The sequence below is a fragment of the Thamnophis sirtalis genome, unplaced genomic scaffold (genome assembly GCF_051295495.1).
Source record: "Thamnophis sirtalis isolate CommonGarterSnake01/CBP01778 unplaced genomic scaffold, rThaSir2_p1.2 scaffold_3, whole genome shotgun sequence".
Classification (NCBI taxonomy): Eukaryota; Metazoa; Chordata; class Lepidosauria; order Squamata; family Natricidae; genus Thamnophis; species Thamnophis sirtalis.
In genome coordinates, this window is record NW_028261383.1 from 7,338,619 (window position 1) to 7,361,383 (window position 22,765).

The window sequence follows — 22,765 nt, forward strand, 5'->3', positions numbered from 1 at the left end:
AAAATCCGTTTTGGTCCAGGTGTATTCGTTCATTTAAAACCTGTTTAATTCTTCCTCTCATAATTGCTACAAATATTTTATAATTGGAATTTAGTAATTAAATTGGTCTGCATTTTTGGATTTCTTGTAGGTTGGTTTCTTCTTTCGGGATTACTGATATTATTGCTTCCGTCCATGATTCAGGCACCTTGGCTTTTCCTAAAACTTTGTTAAACATTTCCACTCCTAATTCTTCCAATATTATTTTATTATATTTGTATAGCTCCAGCGGTATTCTGTCTGGTCCTGGGGTTTTATTATTTTTCTGTTTTTTTCAGCACTAATTCCACTTTGGCTAACGTTATTGGCCTATTTATTGCCTCCCTTTGTGTTTTTGAGATTGGTGTTATCTTTTCTGTGTTTAAATATTGTTTTATCTTGATTTCCTCCACACTATTTTACATGTATAGTTTTGTGAAGTATTTATGAATAATATACTTCTTTTTTTCCGCTTTGTATTGAATTCTTCCCTCATCATCTTTTAATTGGTACAATGGGACCAGTACCAACAATGCAGAGTATACAATTAATGCTCCAGATAATACAAGAGACATTGATGAAAAACCAAGAAACAATGGCTACAAATCATGAAGAGACAAGGAGGAATCATGAAGAAATGAAAAATGAAATGGGAAAATTGAAAGGAAATATCAAAAACTTGGATGACAAATTTGAAAGGATACAGAATGCCTTAGCAATCAATGAACAGAAAATCCAGAACATTGAAACAAAAATAGAACAAACAGATCAGAAGATGGAAAAAATGGAGCTGAAATATGGTATATACAAGTCAATAAAGAATTAGAGTTATCAATAATCCGACTTGAAAACAAAAGAGCTTTATTTTATCTAAGATTCCAAAACATACCAGAAGAAAAAGAGGAAGACCTGAAAGGAAAAATGATCGAAATCTTTGCTGAAAGTTTACAGAGAAAGGAACAAGAGTTGAGAGGAGACATCGATGAGGCTTACTGTGTGCACACTAATTATGTCAGAAGACATAGGCTGCCAAGAGAAGTGCATGTAAGATTTGCCAAAAAAAAACCAAAAAAAACAAAAACAACTAGAGACAAAGTGTACAAAAAACCCAGAGAAGGGACGATTACATTCCAGGGAAAAGAGTTGATCACACTTAAACAGATTCCACGGAGAATTCGTGAACAAGGTAGACAATACCAATTTTTAACAAATCACTTAAATAAAAACAGAATAATGTACAGATGCTTGGTACCAGAAGGGGTACTGGTATCTTGGCAAGGAAAAAGATATAAAATAGAAAAAAAGAAGAAGGAATTCTATGAAAAATACTGCACATGTGAAGAAGAACAAGGTAGTAAAGAGGACCTAGAAAGTAGAAGTCAAGAAGAAACATCAGAAGACAAGGAAAGAAACAGGAAAGAATAACAGAGGCAAGAAAGAGAGAGAGCAGAAAGGGAAGGCGTGAGAGGGAAAAGTCAGATACAAACCAGAAGCAATAAAAAACACCCCATCTAAAGATGGACCAGGAAATAACAATTATTTCAATAAACTTAAATGGACTGAAAACACAAAAAAAGAGTGCAGATGTTTAATAAACTTAGGAAACTGAAGGTGGATATAACCTGTATACAGGAAGTGCACATTGAAAGGGAACATAGGAATTTACTGGAAAACAAAAAAAATAAAAAATAGGGAAATTATATACAGCACTGGCAGATAAAAAAAAAAGAGGGATAGCAACCTATATAAAGGAAAAAAATAAACTCCAAAGCAGTCTACTCTGATGAAGAAGACAGGATGCTAATGATTCCAATGTTGGAATTCAACTTTATGAAAACACAAGTAGTAGAATAAAGTCAAACTAGAGTCTTGGACTTTAAGAAAGCTAATTTCAATAAACTTAGAGGCAGCTTGGGAAAAATTCAATGGATGAGAATCCTCAAGGGGAAAACAACTCAAGAAGCTTGGGAAATTTTGAAAAATGAGATTACAAAAGCCCAGTCTAGCACAATACCAATGAAGAAGAAAAATAATAGCTCCCAAAAGAAACCAGCATGGCTGCATAAAGAACTCTCTGACAAATTGAAAGACAAAAAAGATAAGTATAAAAAGTGGAAAGAGAGGGACATAACTAAGGCAGAATATCAGCAAATTGGCCGAGCCTGTAAAGATGAAGTGAGGAAAGCTAAGTCTCATAATGAAGAAAGGCTTGCCACAAAAGTAAAAATTAACAAAAAAAAGTTTCCTCCAACATGTTAAAAACAAGAAAAAGGTTAAGTAAACAATTGGTCCATTGCTAGGAGGAAATTGCAAGAAGGTGACAAGCAACAGGGAGAAAGCAGAACTATTTAACTCATGTTTTGCATCTGTCTTTACACAAAGGGATAAAACAGTCCAACCTATCAAAAACAGCACCACAAAATTTAGGAATCAGATTAGGAACACAAACTGAAATAGGGAAGAAAATGGTAAGTGAGTACCTGTCTACCCTAGATGAGTTCAAATCACCAGGACCAGATGGATTACACCCCAGGCTTCTGAAGGAACTGGCAGACGTGATCTCAGAAAAACTGAATTATATCTTTCAGAGATCTTGGAGCACTAGGAAACTACAGAGGACTGGAAAAAAGCTGATGTGGTCCCCTTCTTCAAAAAAAAATAGATCCAGGAAACTACAGACTATCATCTTGACCTCAATACCAGGAAAGATTCTGGAAAAAATAATTAAGCAAAGAATTAGCGAACACCTAGAAGCAAACAAAGTAATAGCCCAAAGCCAACATGTGTTTGTCAAAAACAGATCATGCCAGACTAATCTTATTGCATTCTTTGATAATGTGACAAAATTAGTGGACCAGAGGAATGCCGTTGATATAGTTTACTTGGACTTCAGTAAGGCATTTGATAAGGTAGACCATAACCTACTACTAGTTAAAGTAGAAGAATGTGAGTTAGACACCATCACCACCAGATGGATTTGTAACTGACTGACCAACTACACTCAATGTGTTGTCCTCAATGGAACTGCATCTTCATGGAGGGAAGTATGCAGTGGAATACCCCAAGGCTCTGTTTTGGGCCCAGTACTCTTCAAAATCTTCATCAATGATTTGGATGAGGGAATAAATGGGGAACTCATCAAATTTGCAGATGATACCAAGCTGGCAGGAATAGCCAACACTCCTGAAGATAGGCTTAAGATACAGAAGGATCTTGACAAACTTTTGTCAATTATAAAATACAAAATACAAATTCAATAGAAACACAGTGGGGAAAGAGAAGTGAGGAAATGTAAGAAAGAAAAAGAAGCATTAACTTCTGACTCTCTGTTGCAGTAAAATAACGCATTAACATCAAATCACAACTGTTTGCTTTTTCCTAATAATATGAAAACGCCGTTTCTATAAAGATCTATCAGTAATCAGTAAAACTGGAAGTCAGAGTTTCATTCTTTTCCACATCAAGCACGAAGCACAGAAGCCGTATCCATGTGGAAACAAAAATACTCATGTTCTTTACTTTAATCGAAGTGCTCAGTTTTGCCATTTTAGCCAGTTTCTGCAGCCATTCTTCCATGGTAGGAATCGAAGTGTCTTTCCATTTTTGTCCACACAATAGTCTTGCTACTGTCAACATATATAGTAACAAAGTTTCAATTTTTTTCTCCAGTTCTTTTTCCATTATGCCTATTTTTATCACCATTTTCAAAATTTCCAAATTTAGCTTTTAAAAAATAAAATCCACTTATTGGTTCTGTTTTCCCATCTGGTCTAGCTGCTAGAAGATTAACCTGGAATCTGATTTGTGACAAATCTATGCTTTTTGGTAAGCACCCTGTGTTTTCCAAACAGGGCTATGAATATTCTCTTTGTTCAATTTAAACAACTAATTCCCACAACAGTCAAATAATTTACTAAGACTGTTTTACTGTTATTCTTCTCATCCTTCCTACTACCTATCTCTTCCCACTTATGACTATAACCATGTTGCTTGTACCTTTAAAATTTATATTGTTTTATTTGTTTCCTAGTATGATTTGATTGCTTATTAGTAACCTGTTGTGGCCCAGCAGGAGCCATTGGAGCTGCCACCAGACTCGTACAGTGAGGGGTCTTATGAATCGGCTCTGCAGGATGTGGAGGACCCTGGACAGGGTTCCAACTCCGAGCAGGGTTCAGAGGCTGGTTGGCCACCAGGAGGCGCCTGAGCCTTGGACCAGTGGGGAGGAGACAAGGGAGTGTGCTCCTGATGTCATGCATTGGAGCAGTGGGGAAGAGATAAGGGAGTTTGTCTTAGATGCCCGGCAACAGACAGCTAATAGGCGTAAGGAACAGTTACGCAGTTACAGGAGATAATTGCACTCAGCTAGTGGTGATTAGGCTCCTCTCAAGACTATAAAAGGAATGATTGTGCACACGCTCATTGCAGGAGTCAACATATTCACTAGAGCTGGAGAACTCTCGTGGCTAGCTTGGCAGGCTGGATTGCTGTCAAGGTTAGTCTGTGCTGGATTGCTGCCAATGTCTAGTCTGTGCTGGATTGCTGCCAAGGTCTGGACGGTACTGGATTGCTGCCAAGGTCTTGTCTGTGTTTTAATAAATCCTTGAAATATGTTTGTCTCGGCGTGCTTTGGTGTAGGACGAGGGGGGTCAGAACAGTAACCTATGACTATCAATAAGTGTTGTACCCATGATTCTTGATGAATGTATTCTATTTTATTTTTCTTTATGTACACTGAGAGCACAGAGAGACTTGGGTGCAAGACTTTCTAGAATGGTATTAGTACGTGATCGTGATTGTATCCCTCTTTTAATGCAATTCAGGATTGCATTGGGTTTTTTGTCTGCTGCTGCACACTGCTGGCTCATATTTAGCGGGCTGTCGACTAAGACTCCAAGATCCCTCCCAGAGTTACTGCTATTAAGCCTGGCTTCAACCAGTCTATATGTGAACTTTTGATTTATTTTTTTGCCTAAGTGTAAGACTTTTCTCTACACTGAATTTCATTTTTCATCTATTATTTCTTTATTTTTCTCTGAGATCACCGTTCTCCTTTTTCGTATTTGGTCCTTAAAACAACCCTGCAAGGGAGGCTAGATTAAGAAAGAGCAACTGGTTAGCCAGGGTCCTTTGCTGGCCAAGGTTGGTTTTGAACCTGTCTCTCTTTGTCCTCGGCACAACTCTGCACCATCCTGACTTTTTTTTTCAGAGCTAACTAATACACCTAGTCCTCCACTTATGATCACAATGGAGGCCAACACTTACGTTGCTAAGCAAATTTGGCACAATTGACAAATACATGTACTCCTCAACTTTTCTTGCCCCAATGGAGTCCAAACATTATGTTGGTAAGAGAGAGATTTGTTAAGTGAGTTTTGCCCCATTTTATGACCTTTCTTTCCATATTTGTTATGGTGCACACTTGGCCAATAAAGAATTCTATTCTTTTCTATTTGACAAATTTTCTCAATTATATTTTTTTTCAATGCATATATTAGCAATTAATAATTGATACATTTTTTTGAACCTCTCTTTTTTAATTTTGAAGATTACTGTTCTCTCAACCCAGAATATTTCCAAGTTAGGTCACTGCACAAGAAATGTTCAAATGAGAATAGACAAAAAGGAACAAGTAGCCAAATTTACTATTTTTAAAATTCTTGGATGTTTCCATTCCAGTTCCATACCTTTCTGGAGAAGAATGAGTATGCCAATTTTTCCGACATTGACCTGTACTGGGACCAAAATGGAGATTTAGCAGCTAATCTGGTGATCACGAGCTGGGTGTTTTTCACCAAGGAGGGTTCCTTCATGGACACATTGTTCTTTTTTGAAAGACAGAGACTTATATTCATTGAACGTTATCTGTCACGGCTAATTTCGGTCAACAGGGTGAGAGAAATTTTGATGTCTCTTCTGTATTTTCCAAAGGCTTCTGACCATTTTCATTGGGTTAAGCCTATGTACCATGGCTTAGTGTTAAAATTGAGAAGCTGCATGAAAGTGGTAAGAGGGGCCCTCAAGTACTAAGTGATGGCCTCAGATTTGCTTCTTCCTTGTCTGCAAATTGCAAAGAAGGCAGCAAATTTGTTGACCAGTGCCTGAATTTGGGTTTAGACTAATTTCTATGAAGTTGAATCGGCACCGCATGGAGGTCCTACTAGAGATCCAATGGAAAATTAGCTTTAGAATTAGGATTCACCTTGTCCTGGCTGGGTCCAGTGTCCCATAAAAAGACAGGTCAAGAAGCTTTTAAGAAACTCAAACCTGGCCAGTTATCCAGTCCAATCTTCTACCCCTCTGGGATAGTGCAAAAAGCCTTCTGAACCTATGAAGGAGCTCCAAGAATTTCTGTTCACTTGGAATCATAATTACTGGTCTGAGAGATAATGCCCTGACCCCAAAAACTGAAACATTGAAAGATAGATTTGAATCAGAGAAAAGCCCTTCCTGATATTTGAAGTAATAAGGGACAATTTGAAAGGAAATACTGCCTAAATTCTAGTATTGTAAGAGGTCACCTCAAACCCCTTGAATGCAAATATCATTATAATTCTAGAAACTAAGCACTCCCTTTTCATCTTATTTCAAGAGCACGTCAGGATGTCGGAATGGTTAACGCTAACATATTTTCTTTTGAAATTCTTTACTTTCCGGCTTAGTCCCCTCCTCCATCCAAATGTGTGGAAAAATGTCATCCTGGATTTGTCAAGCAGAAGCGAGAAGGAGAGACGGTTTGCTGCTATGACTGTGTTCCTTGTCCAGAGGGAACCATCTCCACTCAGGAAGGTGGGTGACAGCAAAGAAAAGGGAAGGCCTTTTGGATGCGGATTCATTTAGAGCAGGGGTGTCAAACTCGATTTAATTGAGGACCGCATTAGGGTTCTGTTTGACTTTGGGGGATTGGAGTGGGTGTGGCCAGGGTGGGTTTGGTCAGTTTGATGTCACCCATGTCAGGAGTACCTGTAGTGGCCCGAGTGCTCTGCCAGTGAAAATGGGCTCCTGAACTCCATTTTGATAGACTTCAAAAATGTGTATGTAAATAGAAAGATAGACAATTATTTTCTTCTTAATCTTTTTTAATATTTGGTTCTACCACTAAGAGCGTTTGGGAAAATGCTCATAGTATCACCTGTTAATCTAGAAAGATTAACATTTATTACCTCTAACAATGTAGGTTTAATATGAAGGTTCTGCACATTATACTGGAACTCGTTCTGATCCAAGGACTTCTCCCAATTTCAAAGACAATTAGAAATATAGCTTTAAAAAAAAGAAATGCTATTCTAAACTTCTTTCTCTGGAGCTGATAAGGAATGCATTTTGAGAAACTTCAAGTTATCAGTTGCTGTCACAAGAAACTATTATTGAAATGTAAAATGACAGAATATTCAAGAAATGCTGTTGTGTATTTTTCTCAGATACAGAAAAGTGCACCAAGTGTCCAGATAACAAATATTCAAATGAGGACCGAGTTCTATGTATCCCTAAAGTTAAATCCTTCCTGTCTTATGAAGAACATTTGGGAATTAGCCTGGCCTCTTTTGCACTACTCTTGTTCCTAACCACAAGCCTTGTCTTAGTCATATTCATTAAATACAGAGAAACTCCCATTGTCAAAGCCAACAACCGGGACCTCTCCTACATCCTTCTGGTCTCCCTCCTGGTTTGTTTCTTAACTCCCTTTCTCTTCATTGGTCAACCAAGAAAATCCACTTGCTTACTCCGACAAATGGCTTTCAGCATCATCTTCTCAGTTGCCATTTCTTCTCTCTTGGCCAAAACAATTACCGTGGTGCTGGCTTTCCTGGCCACAAAACCAGGAAACCGAGTGAAGAGATGGTTGGGGAAAAGCTTGGCCAATTCCATCATCCTTTCTTGTTCTGCTGTACAAATTATCATCTGCTCCATCTGGCTGGGAGTATCTCCCCCATTCCCTGACTCTGACTTCCACTCTCAGCCTGGAGAAATCATCCTACAATGTAATGAGGGTTCTGATGTTATGTTCTACATCACCCTCAGCTATCTGGGCTTCCTGGCTGCCATCTGCTTCACAGTGGCTTTCCTGGCCAGGAGTCTCCCTGGTGCCTTCAATGAAGCCAAGTTGATCACTTTCAGCATGCTGGTTTTCTGCAGTGTCTGGGTAACTTTTGTGCCCACCTACCTGAGCACCAAAGGGAGATACATGGTGGTTGTTCAGGTCTTCTCCATCTTGTCCTCCAATGTTGGCCTTCTGGGCTGCATCTTCATCCCCAAGTGTTATATTATCATTCTGAGGCCGTACCTGAATACAAAGGAGCACCTTACAAACAGAAAAAATGTGAACATGTGAGATAGAGGAATTTTTAATAGGTGAAACCTAGAAAACGGTCCAAGATTTCCTCCATGCATGTGTAAGCCAATGATTTTGCTTGAAAAAACTAAAAGGTGGCTGGACAATGGTGTCCTTCATCTTTGTACTGTAGAATTGCAAGATGGTCACCGAGCTCTTTTGAAGTATCATATCTGTCCTGTGTCCTTAGCTTACTTGACTCCTGAAATGCCTCGCAAAATATTTTAAATGTGACACTTGTGCAATGGAAATCTTGCTGATATACCAGAAACAATTGTGATGGGAGCTGTAAAAATACCATTATTTTAGTTGTGCGATAGTTTATCTACAATTGTTTTTTTTGTTATATGGAACTCAAGATCTTAGCATCTTCAATTTAGGGAAAGCAGTGTCCAAATTTGGATAAGGATAATCTGGATTATGCAACTGATTAACTAAATTATTATGTAGAGAGGAGCTAAAAGTACAGCCTGGTAAGATTTCCAGAAAAGAATTCCTACAGAATGAGATAATTGATTATCACTTGGATTTGATGTATGGAAGATTGAGCATAAACACCCAGTGAGAAGTTGGGATAACTCATACATCTTCAGCTTTTGGACACTGCAAATGCATCTGAGTAGTCGTTTTGACATGAATATGGGCACTGGCCTGGTCTAGACCTTTTCCTATTTTCTTAAAAAGGAACTGTGCAAGGAGATCTGATTCACACAAAAAATCATTCTATAATTATCACATTTACTCTCAAATATAGTGGAAATATTTGTGCCTGTCTGTATCTTTCTTATTGGTTGTTTCATAGCTACATCTTCAAAACATCAAAGAAATTCTCAGCCCTCCTCCTCTTCTTGGATTCAGATTAATATGCCTTTCCCACAATCTACACCATAAATTCAATGAGATAGTTTGGGGGACAAGATCTTTTCAATCTCTTCCTTCTTCTCTGTGGCTATCTTGTCCAGCCTCTTGAGAATTGATGTTTCAAATAAAAAAAATGGAAATGCCGTATTTGCAAACTGTTAAATGGAAGGCACGAGGGGCTGAATTACACTTAATTTTGTTCTTTCAAAGGAGAGCTGGCCTTTTGTAAAGAGAGGTCTCTCATCCCCAGGAGAGATCCGGTCCTTCATCATCTCTTCGGGATTTATGAACTTGCACCTGATAGTGATCTCCTGGAGGCTGCCCACAAAATCATTGACGGTTTCTCCCTCTCATTGGCGCCGATGGTAAAACTCATTCCGACTGACCATGGGGGCGGTGAATGGTGTGTAGTGGTCTTCTAGGGCATGTTGCAGGGCGGCCCAGGCAACAGTCTCCTCATCTGCTGAGATGATCAGCATCTGTGCCATTTTATTTATCTTGGTGCCGCAGTAGGTCAGGAATAACGCTTGCTTCCTGTTGACTGTCCTGTCCTGGTAATCATTCTGAAACAGCCCATGTATGTGTGCCAGTCTTCCATCTGCGAGTCAAAAATCTCTGGAGCAGGCGATACTTGCGATACCATTCGTGGAGGTGGTCAGGGGTCCTTGTTGCAAGAGAGCTGTCTGGTTCATGAGGAGGTTCTCAGGTCCCTTTGTCCTTCATTGCCAGTGTTAGATCGGTGTGAATGCAGCAGGCGAGAGTCGCTAGTGATTTCAGCACTTTTTATTTCCAGCAAAATGTGACTGCACTCTGCTGGCTGGGCTGCCGGAGCTTGCCCTTTAAGGAGCTCCAGGCAGACCAACCAGCCAATGACAGCAATTCAAATTCCCCGTGGTTGGGAGAGCCAATCTGTGGAGAGCATGACAACTTATGTAGATTTCTGATGTACCTCTGTACGTAACAAATACCACTTTATAATGCCTCGGTAAGGCCACAATGGAATACAGCATTCAGTTTTGGTCACCACAATGTAGAAAAGATGTGGAGACTCTAGAAAGAGTGCAGAGAAGAGCAACAAAGATGATTAGGGGACTGGAGACTAAAACATATGAAAAATGATTGCAGGAACTGGGTATGTCTAGTTTAATAGACAGAAGGATTAGGGGAGACATGATAGCAGTGTTCCAATATCTCAAGGGCTACCACAAAGAAGAAGGAGTCAAACTATTCTCCAAAGTGCCTGAGGGTAAGACAAGAAGCAATGGGTGGAAACTAATCAAGAAGAGAAGCAACTTAGAACTAAGGAGAAATTTCCTGACAATTAATCAATTAATCAGTGGAACAACTTGCCTCGAGGAATTGTGAATGCCCCAACAGTGGAAGTCTTTAAGAAGATGTTGGATAGCTATTTGTCTGAAATGCTATAGGGTTTCTTGCCTAGGCAGGGGCTTGGACTAGAAGACCTCCAAGGTTCCTTCCAACTCTGCTATTGTATTGTATTGTATAATCAGGGGAAGTCTGTTTTAGTTCAGTTGCTTTGAAAACCAAAACTAGAAACATTTCAGCTGATCTTTTCTTATGTTCCCATCATCTCAACCCCACCAAGGTTCTTGAGACACAGAGAGGTTCAATATCTGAATCAGCATTCAAAACCTAGCATATATTTAGCTTGTAAGTGGGTGTGGGTGTGTGTTTGTGCGGAGGGAGGGAGTTTGACCACTTTTGTCAAATCCATAAAATTGCTTCTGTTTGCTTAACCCAACCTCTCCCTCTCCTTCTCATCTTAATTATTGGGACAACATCTCCAAGGCACGTAGATGCTTACAATGTACTAAATCTCACTTTGCCTGAGACTCAAATTACAATTCTTGTGTTTTTCATAACTCCTACGTGTGCTCAATAAGCAACCAAACCCAGACTCACTTTCTTCATTAGCAATTGCACTGAAACTACTAGATGTTTTGAGGGAATGGAACAAGGTGTTTGGCTTGGCTTACTGGAACCTGACCCTGATTTAGGACTCACCTAGACCTGAACTATTTCCCAAGAGGACAGGGCTGGGCAAAGTATTTTACTGCCATATTTCCCTGGCAACCACAGTGCAAGCAAAGATCCTGTCTCCACCTCTGTTACTTCTCAGCATCTTTCCAATGAGGCTGTGCACCCAAAATCTCCATGGGTTCCACAGGGGAAGTTTTCTCACACTTAATAGGAGTGAGATGTGGCAGGCATAATAACAGGATTGTTGTGGGCTCTGGCCTTTTGCTATTATAGGTACCCATCTATATGCAAGCACAGCCAAGTTGTATTGTGACTAGACATTCAGTTTGTGTTAATTTGTGAAAAATTTCATCTACAAGTCTTTCCTGAAATTAGTCATTCATGGCAACTTTATTCTGCAAAGGGTGTTTTCCAAAGAGGAGTGTGCAAAGGAGCTCCAAGGCTCAAGAGTGGGGTCACAGTTCTCAGTCATTCCAATGGCCTAAGGGGCAAGAGTGAACTTCATACACAGGGATCACATTTGAGCATTAAATGTCATTTCCAGCAAAGAGAAGAGAGGGAACCACAATCTCTTATTTAGGCAGACACTCCTCGGAATATGACTTCAGCCAACTGTCACTGTTCGGAATCTTTACTCTGTTGCTAGGCAACCAATCTAATGGAACTTCCCTTCTGTTCTCCTTTCTCCTGGCCATGACAAGTGAACACCTCAAGAGCCAAAATAAACAACAAAGTGAGCAGTAGACAATATTGACTTATCCCTTTCTAAGACTACAAATGATTTAATTAGATCACCATTAATCAGAATTTGATCCTTCTGACACTAAATTCCTTGAATAAAATTCTCAGAAATTTCACATCTCCTGATCCAGGTCCCCCCAAACTAGTTTCTGGCTGGATGTGGCAAGATTCTGAGGAAAGCAAGTTCTTGGAGTAGTGTGTGTGTGTGTGTGTGTGTAACTGGGTATTAACAAGCTGGAAATATGGAAGGATTGAGTGTGGCAACCATGACATCCTTGTTTCTCAATACATTTTACCAAAACTGGTATGGTAATGTAACTTATATGTCTCAGGGTTCCAAGTAATGGACACATAGCAAGCAAAATTCCAGGGCAGGTAGATTCCTCAAAGAACAGCTTTATTTGGATATATCCTATTGGCACAGATCTGATGAAAACCAACTCTGAAGGTTCCCACAGTTTTCACCTAATTAAAAGTAAAAGTTTGTCACTCTCTCAAAACCATCAGTCACATGGTCCAATCATGGCTCTATCTGGTTGCCTGGTGACATCACTACTCCTTCTTTCGGCCAGCTGTGAGAATGTCCTTTGTTATGGATATCTCTGTTGGGAGACAGAAAGTAGTGCAGCAGAATGTACAGCTAGAGAGAAAGAATGTTGCTAGTAGAAACACACGAATAGAGTTTCAGACACTGCTAGTAAAAACAAGTAGCTTTACTACTGATAATTGCTTCACAAGCAGTGATAGTAGATAGTGGTTCCCAAGAGAAAGTATTTTATTTTGACTACAAAGTCCCAACTATCTCAAATCCCCCCCTCCCTATCCCTCAGCTCCAGTGTGGCAACACTTAAACTCCAAGATCAAGTCAGCTTCAGGGCTGACCAGGGTTGACAATGTATTTCTTTTATTTAGGCAATATCTCTTTCTTGATGATAGTAACAGTATATGTGTGGGGAAGTAATTTGATGCTTGCTAATTATGAATATTCATGCTTACATCTTATATAGTATTATCATTTTGTCTTCCTTTCTGAAATGTAGAAATATGAGTGCATCCTTTGGTCTAAATGATTTCCTCCCACTATTTTCTAGAGTGAAATTCCTCTAGTGTACATTGAATAAATAATCTGCAGTGATCCTTGATTATTGGTTTCAGATCAATGGCTTTTGGTAATCCAAAGCTACCTTACATTATGGGCCAAAATATACATAAATCAAATTTTCAATTAGTCAGTCAATCTTTATTAAGATAATTAAGCCACAGAAGCAGAAAGATTTGGAGGCAGAAGGGTTGGGTTTAAGGGACAAGAGAAAATGAAAAGGGGCCTTCCCATTAAACTTATTGATTTTAGATCAGTGTGAAAGAAGGGATGCAAACTAAATTTACTTTCAGCGATAATACCCATTTGTTTCCTCTTCATACTCTAATGGTCTATCATATATTAATGTGAAATACAAATAGCCCAGTTCGACAATCCTGGATTTAGCATAACTGCCATTATAGATTCCTTGGTAGGACTGCTATCAGGCCTTCACACTTATCTTTCCAATCTCGTGGTTATTAAATAGTGAAATACATATAATTATAACATCAACAACAAAAAAGAAGAAAATATTTTTGGTTCTGAATTTCCTCTAGCAGATACTTTTATAGCCTGTGCCTTCGTGACAGGCTTGGTATACGAGTAGTCTTTGGTACTTCTCAACTGACTGGCTCTTCTAGCATTTCCTAGCCTGTCTGTTGTAAAAAGTATACAAGCTTGTGATTGATATGTGATCTCTGCTGGTTAACATGGGGGGAGGAGGAGTGGGAGGAGGAGGAGGAGGAAGATGGCTTGATTCCCTATCCTTTAGTTTTCAACATCCTACTATTACTACTATGCAATTAGGAAAAGGTACCCTCAGGGTCAAACCTGCCCCTCTTCTGAAATCCTTTAGTTGTGAGGTCAACTATCTATGGGTCAACAACTACTGGCTAAGCAAACCTACTTGCAGCTAGCCCCTCCATTCGATACCAACAATTAATTCCCCCGTCCCCCTCCTCTGGGGAACCAGAAGAGTATTGATGGGAGAATACTCACCTGTCCAGGTCTGGCTTTGGGAGTCAGTAGCTCAGTCAACCTGAGGCTGGTGGAAGAAGGTCCCAGGACACTTCCAGGATTTAAGTGAAAATCAACTTTATTGTTGTTAGTTGTGAAGTCATATCCGACCCATCGCGACCCCATGGACAATGTTCCTCCAGACCTCCCTGTCCTCTACCATCCTCTGGAGTCCATTTAAGCTCACACCGATTGCTTTGGTGACTCCATATAATCACCTCATTCTCTGTTGTCCTGTTCTTCTTTTGCCCTCAATTGTTCCCACAATTAGGTTCTTCTCCAGTGAGCCCTTCCTTCTCATTAGATGGCCAAAGTATTTGAATTTCATCCTCATGATCTGGCCTTCTAAAGAGCAGTCAATGTTTATCTCCTCTAGGACTGACCGGTTTGATCACTTTAGAGTCCAAGTGACTTGCAACTGTATTAAGAGTGCCAAAATAAGATGACGTTTCAGATACAGAACATAGTTAAACATAGGACAAAAGCCATACTCCAAATCTAGGTACAAACAATCAAACGAGTTAGAAATGCAATTAAGTTATCATTTAAAAATTGATTGTGAGCTATTAGAAATTGAAATATAACAGACTTTTTAGAATTATTTAATGGAAACTACCAGTCGACTTGAAGTATAAAAAACAAAATTCTGAAGATGAAGAAGAGATAATAGAAGATAACAGGAGTCAGAATTTTATTAATTTATGGAATTTAAAAATGATTGGAAGAAAAAAGCAAAAAAAAAATTTGGCTCATGTTCTAAGTCCCAAACTTTGAGTCCTCCCCTTTGGACAACTGCCTCTTAACTTGTTCAAGGTTCAGATGCTTCACTTCCTTGCAATTCCTTCCTCCCAAATTATAATGATTTTGTTGTCTTTATGTTAGGACCCTAGAGATGTTTTGGCAAACTGTCAGAAAATTTTATACAAACAAGCCAGAAGGTGGCTTGAGATCAATATCAGACTCAAAGGCAAAGTTGAGTGAAATTTATATGAAAAAAAATACTGGGTGCATAAATGCCTCTGGAGACAGAAAGAGAATCTGGGGCTGGGTTCAGAATAGGCAGATTCTGTGTTCATGTCTCTTGGATGGGCCCTGACTGGATCTGAAGCTACTTTCCTGGAAGAGTTTTTTATTTCTTCCACCACTTCATCTCATAAATTGTGAGTAACCAGGTGCCACAAAGAAGGCTCAATCAGGAACACAAATCATGTTGCTGCTGCTTCACCTTATTCTGCTTCTGTGGCCCAGGGGAGCCTGCAGGATACAAAAAGCCAAATGCCTCCTGATTCTGGAACAGGGTGAAGTGGATCCAGAGAATCATTACAAGCCAGGAGATTATTTCATTAGTGGCATAGCCTCTACAATGAATACTATTTTTCAATCATTAAAGTTTCATAGAAGTCCTTCACTGAAGTTCATCAAGTAAGTTCTGCATTGCATTAGAGACACTCCATTTTCAATGCGTGTCTACAGTTTCAGTCCTCTGGAAACACAAGGTACTCTCCCTTGATCTGCTCCTTTTGCTAAGTTACTTTCTGATTCTGCCTTCTGTTGCACACTGTAGGTGAAGCAGCTCCTTTTAAGCTATAAAGTCGAAGATTCCAATCAAGGTATTTGTCCCATTCCATTTCCTTTTTGTCCTAGAAGCAGAGCTAGATTGTGCACACAGAGATACTTAAGGACCTTTCCCTTCCACCTCACCCCTGAGCTCAGCTGTATGCTGCTGCTTCTATGGCCAGCAGGAACCTGCATAAGCCAAATGACTTCTGACTCTGGAGCAGGGTGAAGCGGACCCAGACAATCATTACAAGTCAGGAGATGGCTTCAGTAGTGGCATATTCTCTACAATGAAGGCTATTTTTCAATCATTAAAGTTTGATAGAAATCATTCAAAAAATTCCCCTCGTAAGCCAATCTTCCTGCACTACATTACAGATACTCCTGCTCCAATCAATGTCTATACTTCCAACATTCTAAAACACAAGGTGCTCTCCCCTTGTTCTGTTTCTTTTGTTAAATTATTTTATTTTACCTTGTGGTCATTATTGTACACTGTAGGCAATGAAGCTCATTTTTAACTATCAAGTATCAGAATCCAATCAGAACGGTTGCCCATCCACTTTCCTTTGCAGCCTATGAACAGAGCTGGAATGTGGCCACAGAGAAAGAGAAGGATGGAGCTGAGCTATTTCTGAGGGATGCTGGGTTTTCTCTCTGCATCACAAATGAGATAACTCCATCATTCTTTTTTCCACATCAAAATTTACTGCTAGGATGAAAGAGTCCCAGATAGCTATCCACAGAGATTGCAATTGATTATCATTCAGAAGTTCATAGAATGACCTAAGATTCTTTTTTTTTAATGAAAATAAATCCATTGGGTTTGTTGGTTGGTTGGTTTATTTGTTTATTCACAGAATTCATAGATTCTGTGATTCTGGGAATCTTATAATGAGAAGAAATAGAATTGAGAAGAGGAAAAGAATCATAACCCCAGAAACAACAATAAAAAAAATCCTTCTAACAGAGGTTCAACCTTTGTTGTCTCAAAGCACAGGAGAATAACTTGGACTTTAACAGCTTGTGAATGTCATCGCTACAGGAGCCATTTTCTGTCACTCTAAACTCTTAATCCAACTCCCAAAATATTTATAATGTATAGCATATAGAAGAGTTAATAATAAATATTTTCTTTTACCTACCTGTGTATCTTACTCTCTCTGTCATTAAGAAAGAGTTCATCAAATATGGGAGAAAATGCTTGAAGACCAAGGCATGTTAATGTAGCCAACTAGGAGAATGTTTTTGAAATATTGTATGATCCAACTTTTTGCTGTTTTTATTCTTTTTGTATGGCAATACTTTGGAATGTGGCAAATAATACTAATTTTTTAAAATAAAACTCATGATTGAATGGATTAAAAGTATTATTGTGGAATAAATGTTAAATATTATTTTCACTGAATTGTTAATACCTGCAGAAGAACATCCAAATTTTATTGGAAATTTCTGCCTTTCCTTTTTGCAACTGAGGACATAAACCAGAATGGCCATCTCTTACCTAACTTCACTCTAGGTTACAATATCTATGAAAATTTCTTCAAGGTAGAAATGACTTCAGATCCATTGCTGGATCTGCTTTCAGATGGGGAGGCCAATGTTCCCAACTACAGATGTGGAAAGCAGAGAAACACAGTAGCTGTTCTGGAAGAGGCCGAGACAGGCATCTCCATCCAGATCTCAACCATGTTGGGCATCTACAAAGTTCCTCAGGTGTGTCTTTCTTGGGGAGACAGTTTCTAGTCATGTAACTTTGAATCAGAGGTCCTCTACTTTAAAAGAAAAGCAGAGTTTGATTATGGAATTGATGGAAATTATATTTTGCTTGTTAAATTTAAAATACCCTTCCTTTCAGATCAGTAACAGTTTGGCTTCCCTTATTCTAAGGGATAAAACTCAGTTTCCCTTCTTCTACCCGATGCTCCCTGCCGAAGGACTCCAGTATCCAGGGATGGTTCAGCTTCTCCTTTACTTCAAGTGGACCTTGGTTGGTCTCATTGCACCAGAAACTGACCAGGGGGACAGGTTCATAAGGACAATGTCTTCTTTGTTGTTAAGGAATGGCATTTGTGCAGTTATATATGAAACCTTTCCACTAAATGTAGGCACTAAAGTTTCAACATATAAATCTTTTTTCCAGTGGACAGAAGTCAATGTCTTTGTTTATGTTTCAGACATTAGTTCCTTCCAAACAGGAATCATTTTTGTACAATCAATACTTCAACACATTCAAAAACCTATTGTAGGAAATGTCTGGATCACCACAGCGCACTGGGACCTCAGTCTCGACTTGATGCTTAAGGGCTTTTCCTTTAAATATGTTGCTGCCATTTTTTCCTTTCTGGTGCAGAAAAGGAAATGGGCAAACTATGATGCAATTCACCTCTTTTACACATTCATGGATAACTTTGTCAAGAAAACCTTTACATGTTCCTCCACTAAGGATGCCTTTTCAGTGAAAGTCTGGAGACGGTGCAGACAGAGAGAAGAATTGGTGGCTCTGAGAGAAGAACAGATGGATCGGATCCTGGCTATGGACAGCTATCTCATTTACAGCACTGTCTGGGCTGTGGGACAGGCCTTACATTCAGCTTATATCTCCATGTTGAAGAGATCAGAAAGGAACAGGGGCACAAAGTTAGAAGCTGAAACGCTGAAGGCTTGGCAGGTATCTCTTTTCCTTGAAACGTATTACACCTACAAATGGGAATCAGTTTTGTAAGTGAATGCCCCGGTTACTTATCTACAACAATTAAATTAAATTATATATTCAATTGCATTAAATAAACTCAGATCCAACCTAGTTGCAATCTGTTTTTCTCTTCTTTTTTTCTTTCCATTCTCCCAATCCTTATTTTTTCCCCAATACTTTCCTCTTTGTATTTTTTTCAAAGACAATTTTTATTATTTCTAAAAATTTCATAACATAAAATACAAATGAAAATAAAAGTAGTAGAAAAATAGGGAAGGGAAAGGTGATAAATTGTGGTGTAGGTGACAAAGAAGAAGAAAAAACATTAACTTCCAACTTTTCTCCATCCAGTAGAATAAAAATGGTAAGAGAGAGCCTCAACTATTTACTTTTGCGTACTTAATATACCAGCCATTCCTGTAACAACTGATTTATTTGATCAGGAAATCCCAAAGTAAAACTTTCATTTTTCTCTCTCTCTTGACCACATAATCTAGAGGTTGTTTCCAAGTAGAAACAAATCTAGATTTTTTTTTCACTAAAACAATTAATTTGGTCTATCTCTGCAAACTCCATCACTTTTTCCATCCATTCTTCCATTGTGGTAATTAATACATCTTTTCACTGCTGTCCATAAAGAATTCTTGCTGCACACACAGTAAAAAGTTCAAGATTTTTTTTTCAACTTCCTTATCTAGTAGTACTAAAAGAAACTGATTTCAGTATAATATTTATGTTAGGAATTTTCTGCTTTAAAATATGAATTTGGCTCCAGTATTTCTTTGGTTTATCAAGTCAGAAATGATAACTGAGCCGAGGTGGCGCAGTGGTTAAATGCAGCACTGCAGGCTACTGCTAGATCAGCAGTTCAGCGGTTCAAATCTCACCGGCTCAGGGTTGACTCAGCCTTCCATCCTTCCGAGGTGGGTAAAATGAGGACCCAGATTGTTGGGGGCAATATGCTGACTCTCTGTAAACAGCTTAGAGAGGGCTGAAAGCCCTATGAAGCGGTATATAAGTCTACTGCTATTGCTATTGCTATAACCAGCTCCCATTTACATTTTTATTTACCAACATACATTTGGAATACCTTTATACATCATTGACAATTTATCAGGTGTTCAATAACAATGATATTTTATTAAACTTCTTTTTAAAATTATAATTCAGTATAAATTGTAAATATTTCATCCATATGTTGTACCATTGTCCAAGCATTATGTTATACCCAAAGTTCCTTGGTCATTGTAATATACAATATTTCACATATTCATTTTCCAATTTCATTTCCAACCACATTTTATACATCTTGGCAATACCTTAATTTCTTAGTTGTTCAGTCATCCTTGTGTCTAATTCATTCAAATGTCTTTTAATAAGTGTTTCTTTAGTCAGGTATTATACTGTGTCCAGGTTAATTTGATGAAGTGATTCACTTTATGCATTGGCTCATTGTAGGAAGAGACAGAGAAAAAAAAAACCTTAGGCCTCAAGAAAGTCAACTAAAATTTTTGAGGCTTCTCATTAAAGCAAATCAGGGGAGAAATGTACAAGAAAGAACATTTACACAAAAGATAACACATACAACACATATACTCCATCTAGTGTATAAAAGTGTTTCTTGCGACCTTGGAAGAAACTATTCTTTTCTGTGGATATTTTTGACCTGTTCGCTTGATCACAGTTTTAAAATTCTGCTAAGAAGGAACCAACCTGTGGTTATACTTTATATTTCTGGAAGCAATCAAGTAACAACTTCCATTTTTAGACATGAATGGTTGTTCTCAAGAAGAAAGTTCTTGTGGACCTATATATTTGGATCATCAGTGAGATTTCTAATGCTAAGTCATTGGTCTTCACCATTAAATACTCTGAAGAAAAACACATGATGGTAGAAAATGAGAAGCTACCTCAATTGGGCAACTAATGATACAATAGTAGAGAAAAATCTTACAACAACCTTCAAGTTAAAGGAAAATCTGAATGGTAGAAATTTATCTTTTAGATTAATTTCTTTTAGTTTAATAACATTTCAATGAAATAAGAATAAATGGTTTACCTTTAAAGGAATTATATATCAAGGTTGTTGTGATAAAGCTAGAAACAAGGAGCAATTGAGACAGTGAAAAAAAATTAAATCAATGGAATGGTTTCTATTCAAAAATTGTTTTGAGGTTTTAAAGAAGAGATTAGACAACATTTTGTCTGAAAAGGTATAGGACAGTGATGGCTAACCTTTTCCCCATTAGACAGGGGGGCCTTGGGCGGGTGTGTCCACACCCATAATTCTATGCACGTGATCCCCATTCCTGAACTTCCAATTTGAGCGTTGGGTTGTTTTTTGCCCTCCGAAGGCTTCAGGGAAGCCCCCAAAGGGTGAAAAAATGGCCAAAAGTGAAGGCTTGAGAATGGGGTTGAACTAGAAGACCTCCAAAGTCCCTTCCAACTCTGTTATTCTATTCTAATTTTATAGATTTGACAACTTTGTATATCTTAATAGAAACATATCTCCTTTAAAATTCACCCTTCTACCAAATGATATCATTTTTAAAAAATGGGAACAGGGCTATGACCAGATGCTGAAACTCCTGTCCCTTACTATCATTTTTCTGGTCTAGATCTTCAAACATTAAGTTTGCAGCTGTTGTTATTCCTATGTTTATTGAAACTCTCTCCTAAACAAGTTTGGAACTGAAAACAGAATCTGTTTTCGGAAAGAGAGAGAGAGAAATGTCGAGTTCCCTCCTAGCATAGATCAAGAGGTGTTTTTAAAGACATTCTGATGTCCTTTCTAAACTCTACTTTTCCTTTCCAGCTTCATCCTTTCCTTCAAAGCTCTCAGTTTCACAATAATTCCATAGATGGGGTATATTTGGATGAGACAGGAGGTCTGACAGCTGATTTGAACATTGTGAATTGGGATGTTTTTCCAAACAAATCGGTCAAGAGGGTGAAATCAGGGACTCTAGAGAAAAGGGCATCTCGGGATTTTAAAGTTACCATTGACCAGAAGAGTATCACACAGGTAGATATGCTTTTGCCATTGAAGGTGGCAAAAACAGGATTGTGCTTTGGTGTGAGTGGGTGTTTTCTTTCAACGCATTTGTGTTTCATGCAGCTAATCAGGTTCTCAAGAGTGTACTTTTTTCTTTATGAGATATTCAGTTGTCCATTTTTTCCCCCTGAAAATACATTGATTTTTATGATGTGCTTCCTCTCAATCCTCAGACCCTGCCAACTTCCAGGTGTGTGGAAAGCTGTCATCCCGGCTTCATGAAGGTGGTTCTGGAAGGGAAACCCATCTGCTGCTACAAGTGTCTTCCTTGTCCGGAAGGAACTATTTCCACCATGGAAGGTGAATGATACCAGAGAAAAGGAGCAGACTTTAGGGAAGACCATAGTCTCTGACATTGCTCATGAAAGTCTGTTTTGAAAGGAATTTTTAAACGGTGTTCAGAATAATCTCTTTTAATACAAATAATTCATAAGGTGTCACGAGAAATAACCTGGTAATATAAATTGAGAGCAGGATATTTAAAAGAGAAGATCAGTGAAGGCCTGGAATTAGAAGGGAAATGGCATTTCTTTTCCTTCAACTTCCTTACTGATGAACTGCTGGAAGTTTTTTCTTGATGTCTCTGGAGAAATGGATAACTTCTGACACTGTTTTCCTCTTCTTTTCAATTCACTAATGCATGAATAAAATGCTGAACCTCTTTTTAAACAGATTTAGGAATAATTCCAACAGGGGAGACATGATAGCAGTGTTCCAATATTTGAGGGGCTGCCACAGAGAGGAAGGGGTCAAGCTGTTGTCCAAAGGACCCGAAGGCCAGACAAGGAATGGATGGAAACTGATCAAGGAGAGATTCAATCTGGAAATAAGGAGAAATTTTCTGACAGTGAGAACAATCAAACAGCTTGCCTTCAGAGGTTTTCGGGGCTTCATCACTTGAGACTTTCAAGATTGAACTCTCATTTGTCAGAAATGGTGTAGAGTCTCCTGCTTGAGTGGGGGATTGGATTAGATGAGCTATAAGGTCCCTTCCAACTCTGTTAAGAAATTTATTAACTTAGCTGCCCTCCCTCCCTCCCTTCCTGTTTCTTGATTTGAAATGATGGACTTTATATTTTTTAATAGTGGGTGAAACTGTCAAATTTATCCTTTTAGCTGGCAACACAGAAAGAATTGAACACATTGAGGTTGGGTATTTTTCATCAATTGTCAAGGGAGATCCCAAGGCTACAAAAACCATTGGTTCTTGGTTTCCTACAATGGGTGGGAGATAAGGAAAGGGATAATTATCCCTGTTATAACAGAATCCATCAGTCAGAGGAAGAGAAGACCTGGCCATTTCTATGATCAAAGTGAAATGGGGCATTAATATTTGCAAAGGATAATTTAATTAATCAGGTTTCCTAATAGCTAGCTTACACATGCAGACCAGTAGCTGAATCTATT

The 22,765-nt window shown here is 38.6% G+C and overlaps 1 protein-coding gene across 1 annotated transcript in view; it reads left to right on the forward strand.

Annotated features, from left to right (window-relative positions):
* Positions 1-22,765, forward strand: part of LOC148047087 (vomeronasal type-2 receptor 26-like) — a 32,472-nt gene that overhangs the window by 8,523 nt on the left and 1,184 nt on the right. The window contains exons 3-8 of the mRNA XM_087707738.1: positions 5,698-5,910; positions 15,616-15,661; positions 17,128-17,324; positions 17,752-18,279; positions 21,119-21,328; positions 21,532-21,658. Coding sequence (XP_087563864.1) covers positions 5,698-5,910; positions 15,616-15,661; positions 17,128-17,324; positions 17,752-18,279; positions 21,119-21,328; positions 21,532-21,658 — 1,321 coding nt within the window. The remainder of the gene's footprint in view (positions 1-5,697; positions 5,911-15,615; positions 15,662-17,127; positions 17,325-17,751; positions 18,280-21,118; positions 21,329-21,531; positions 21,659-22,765) is intronic.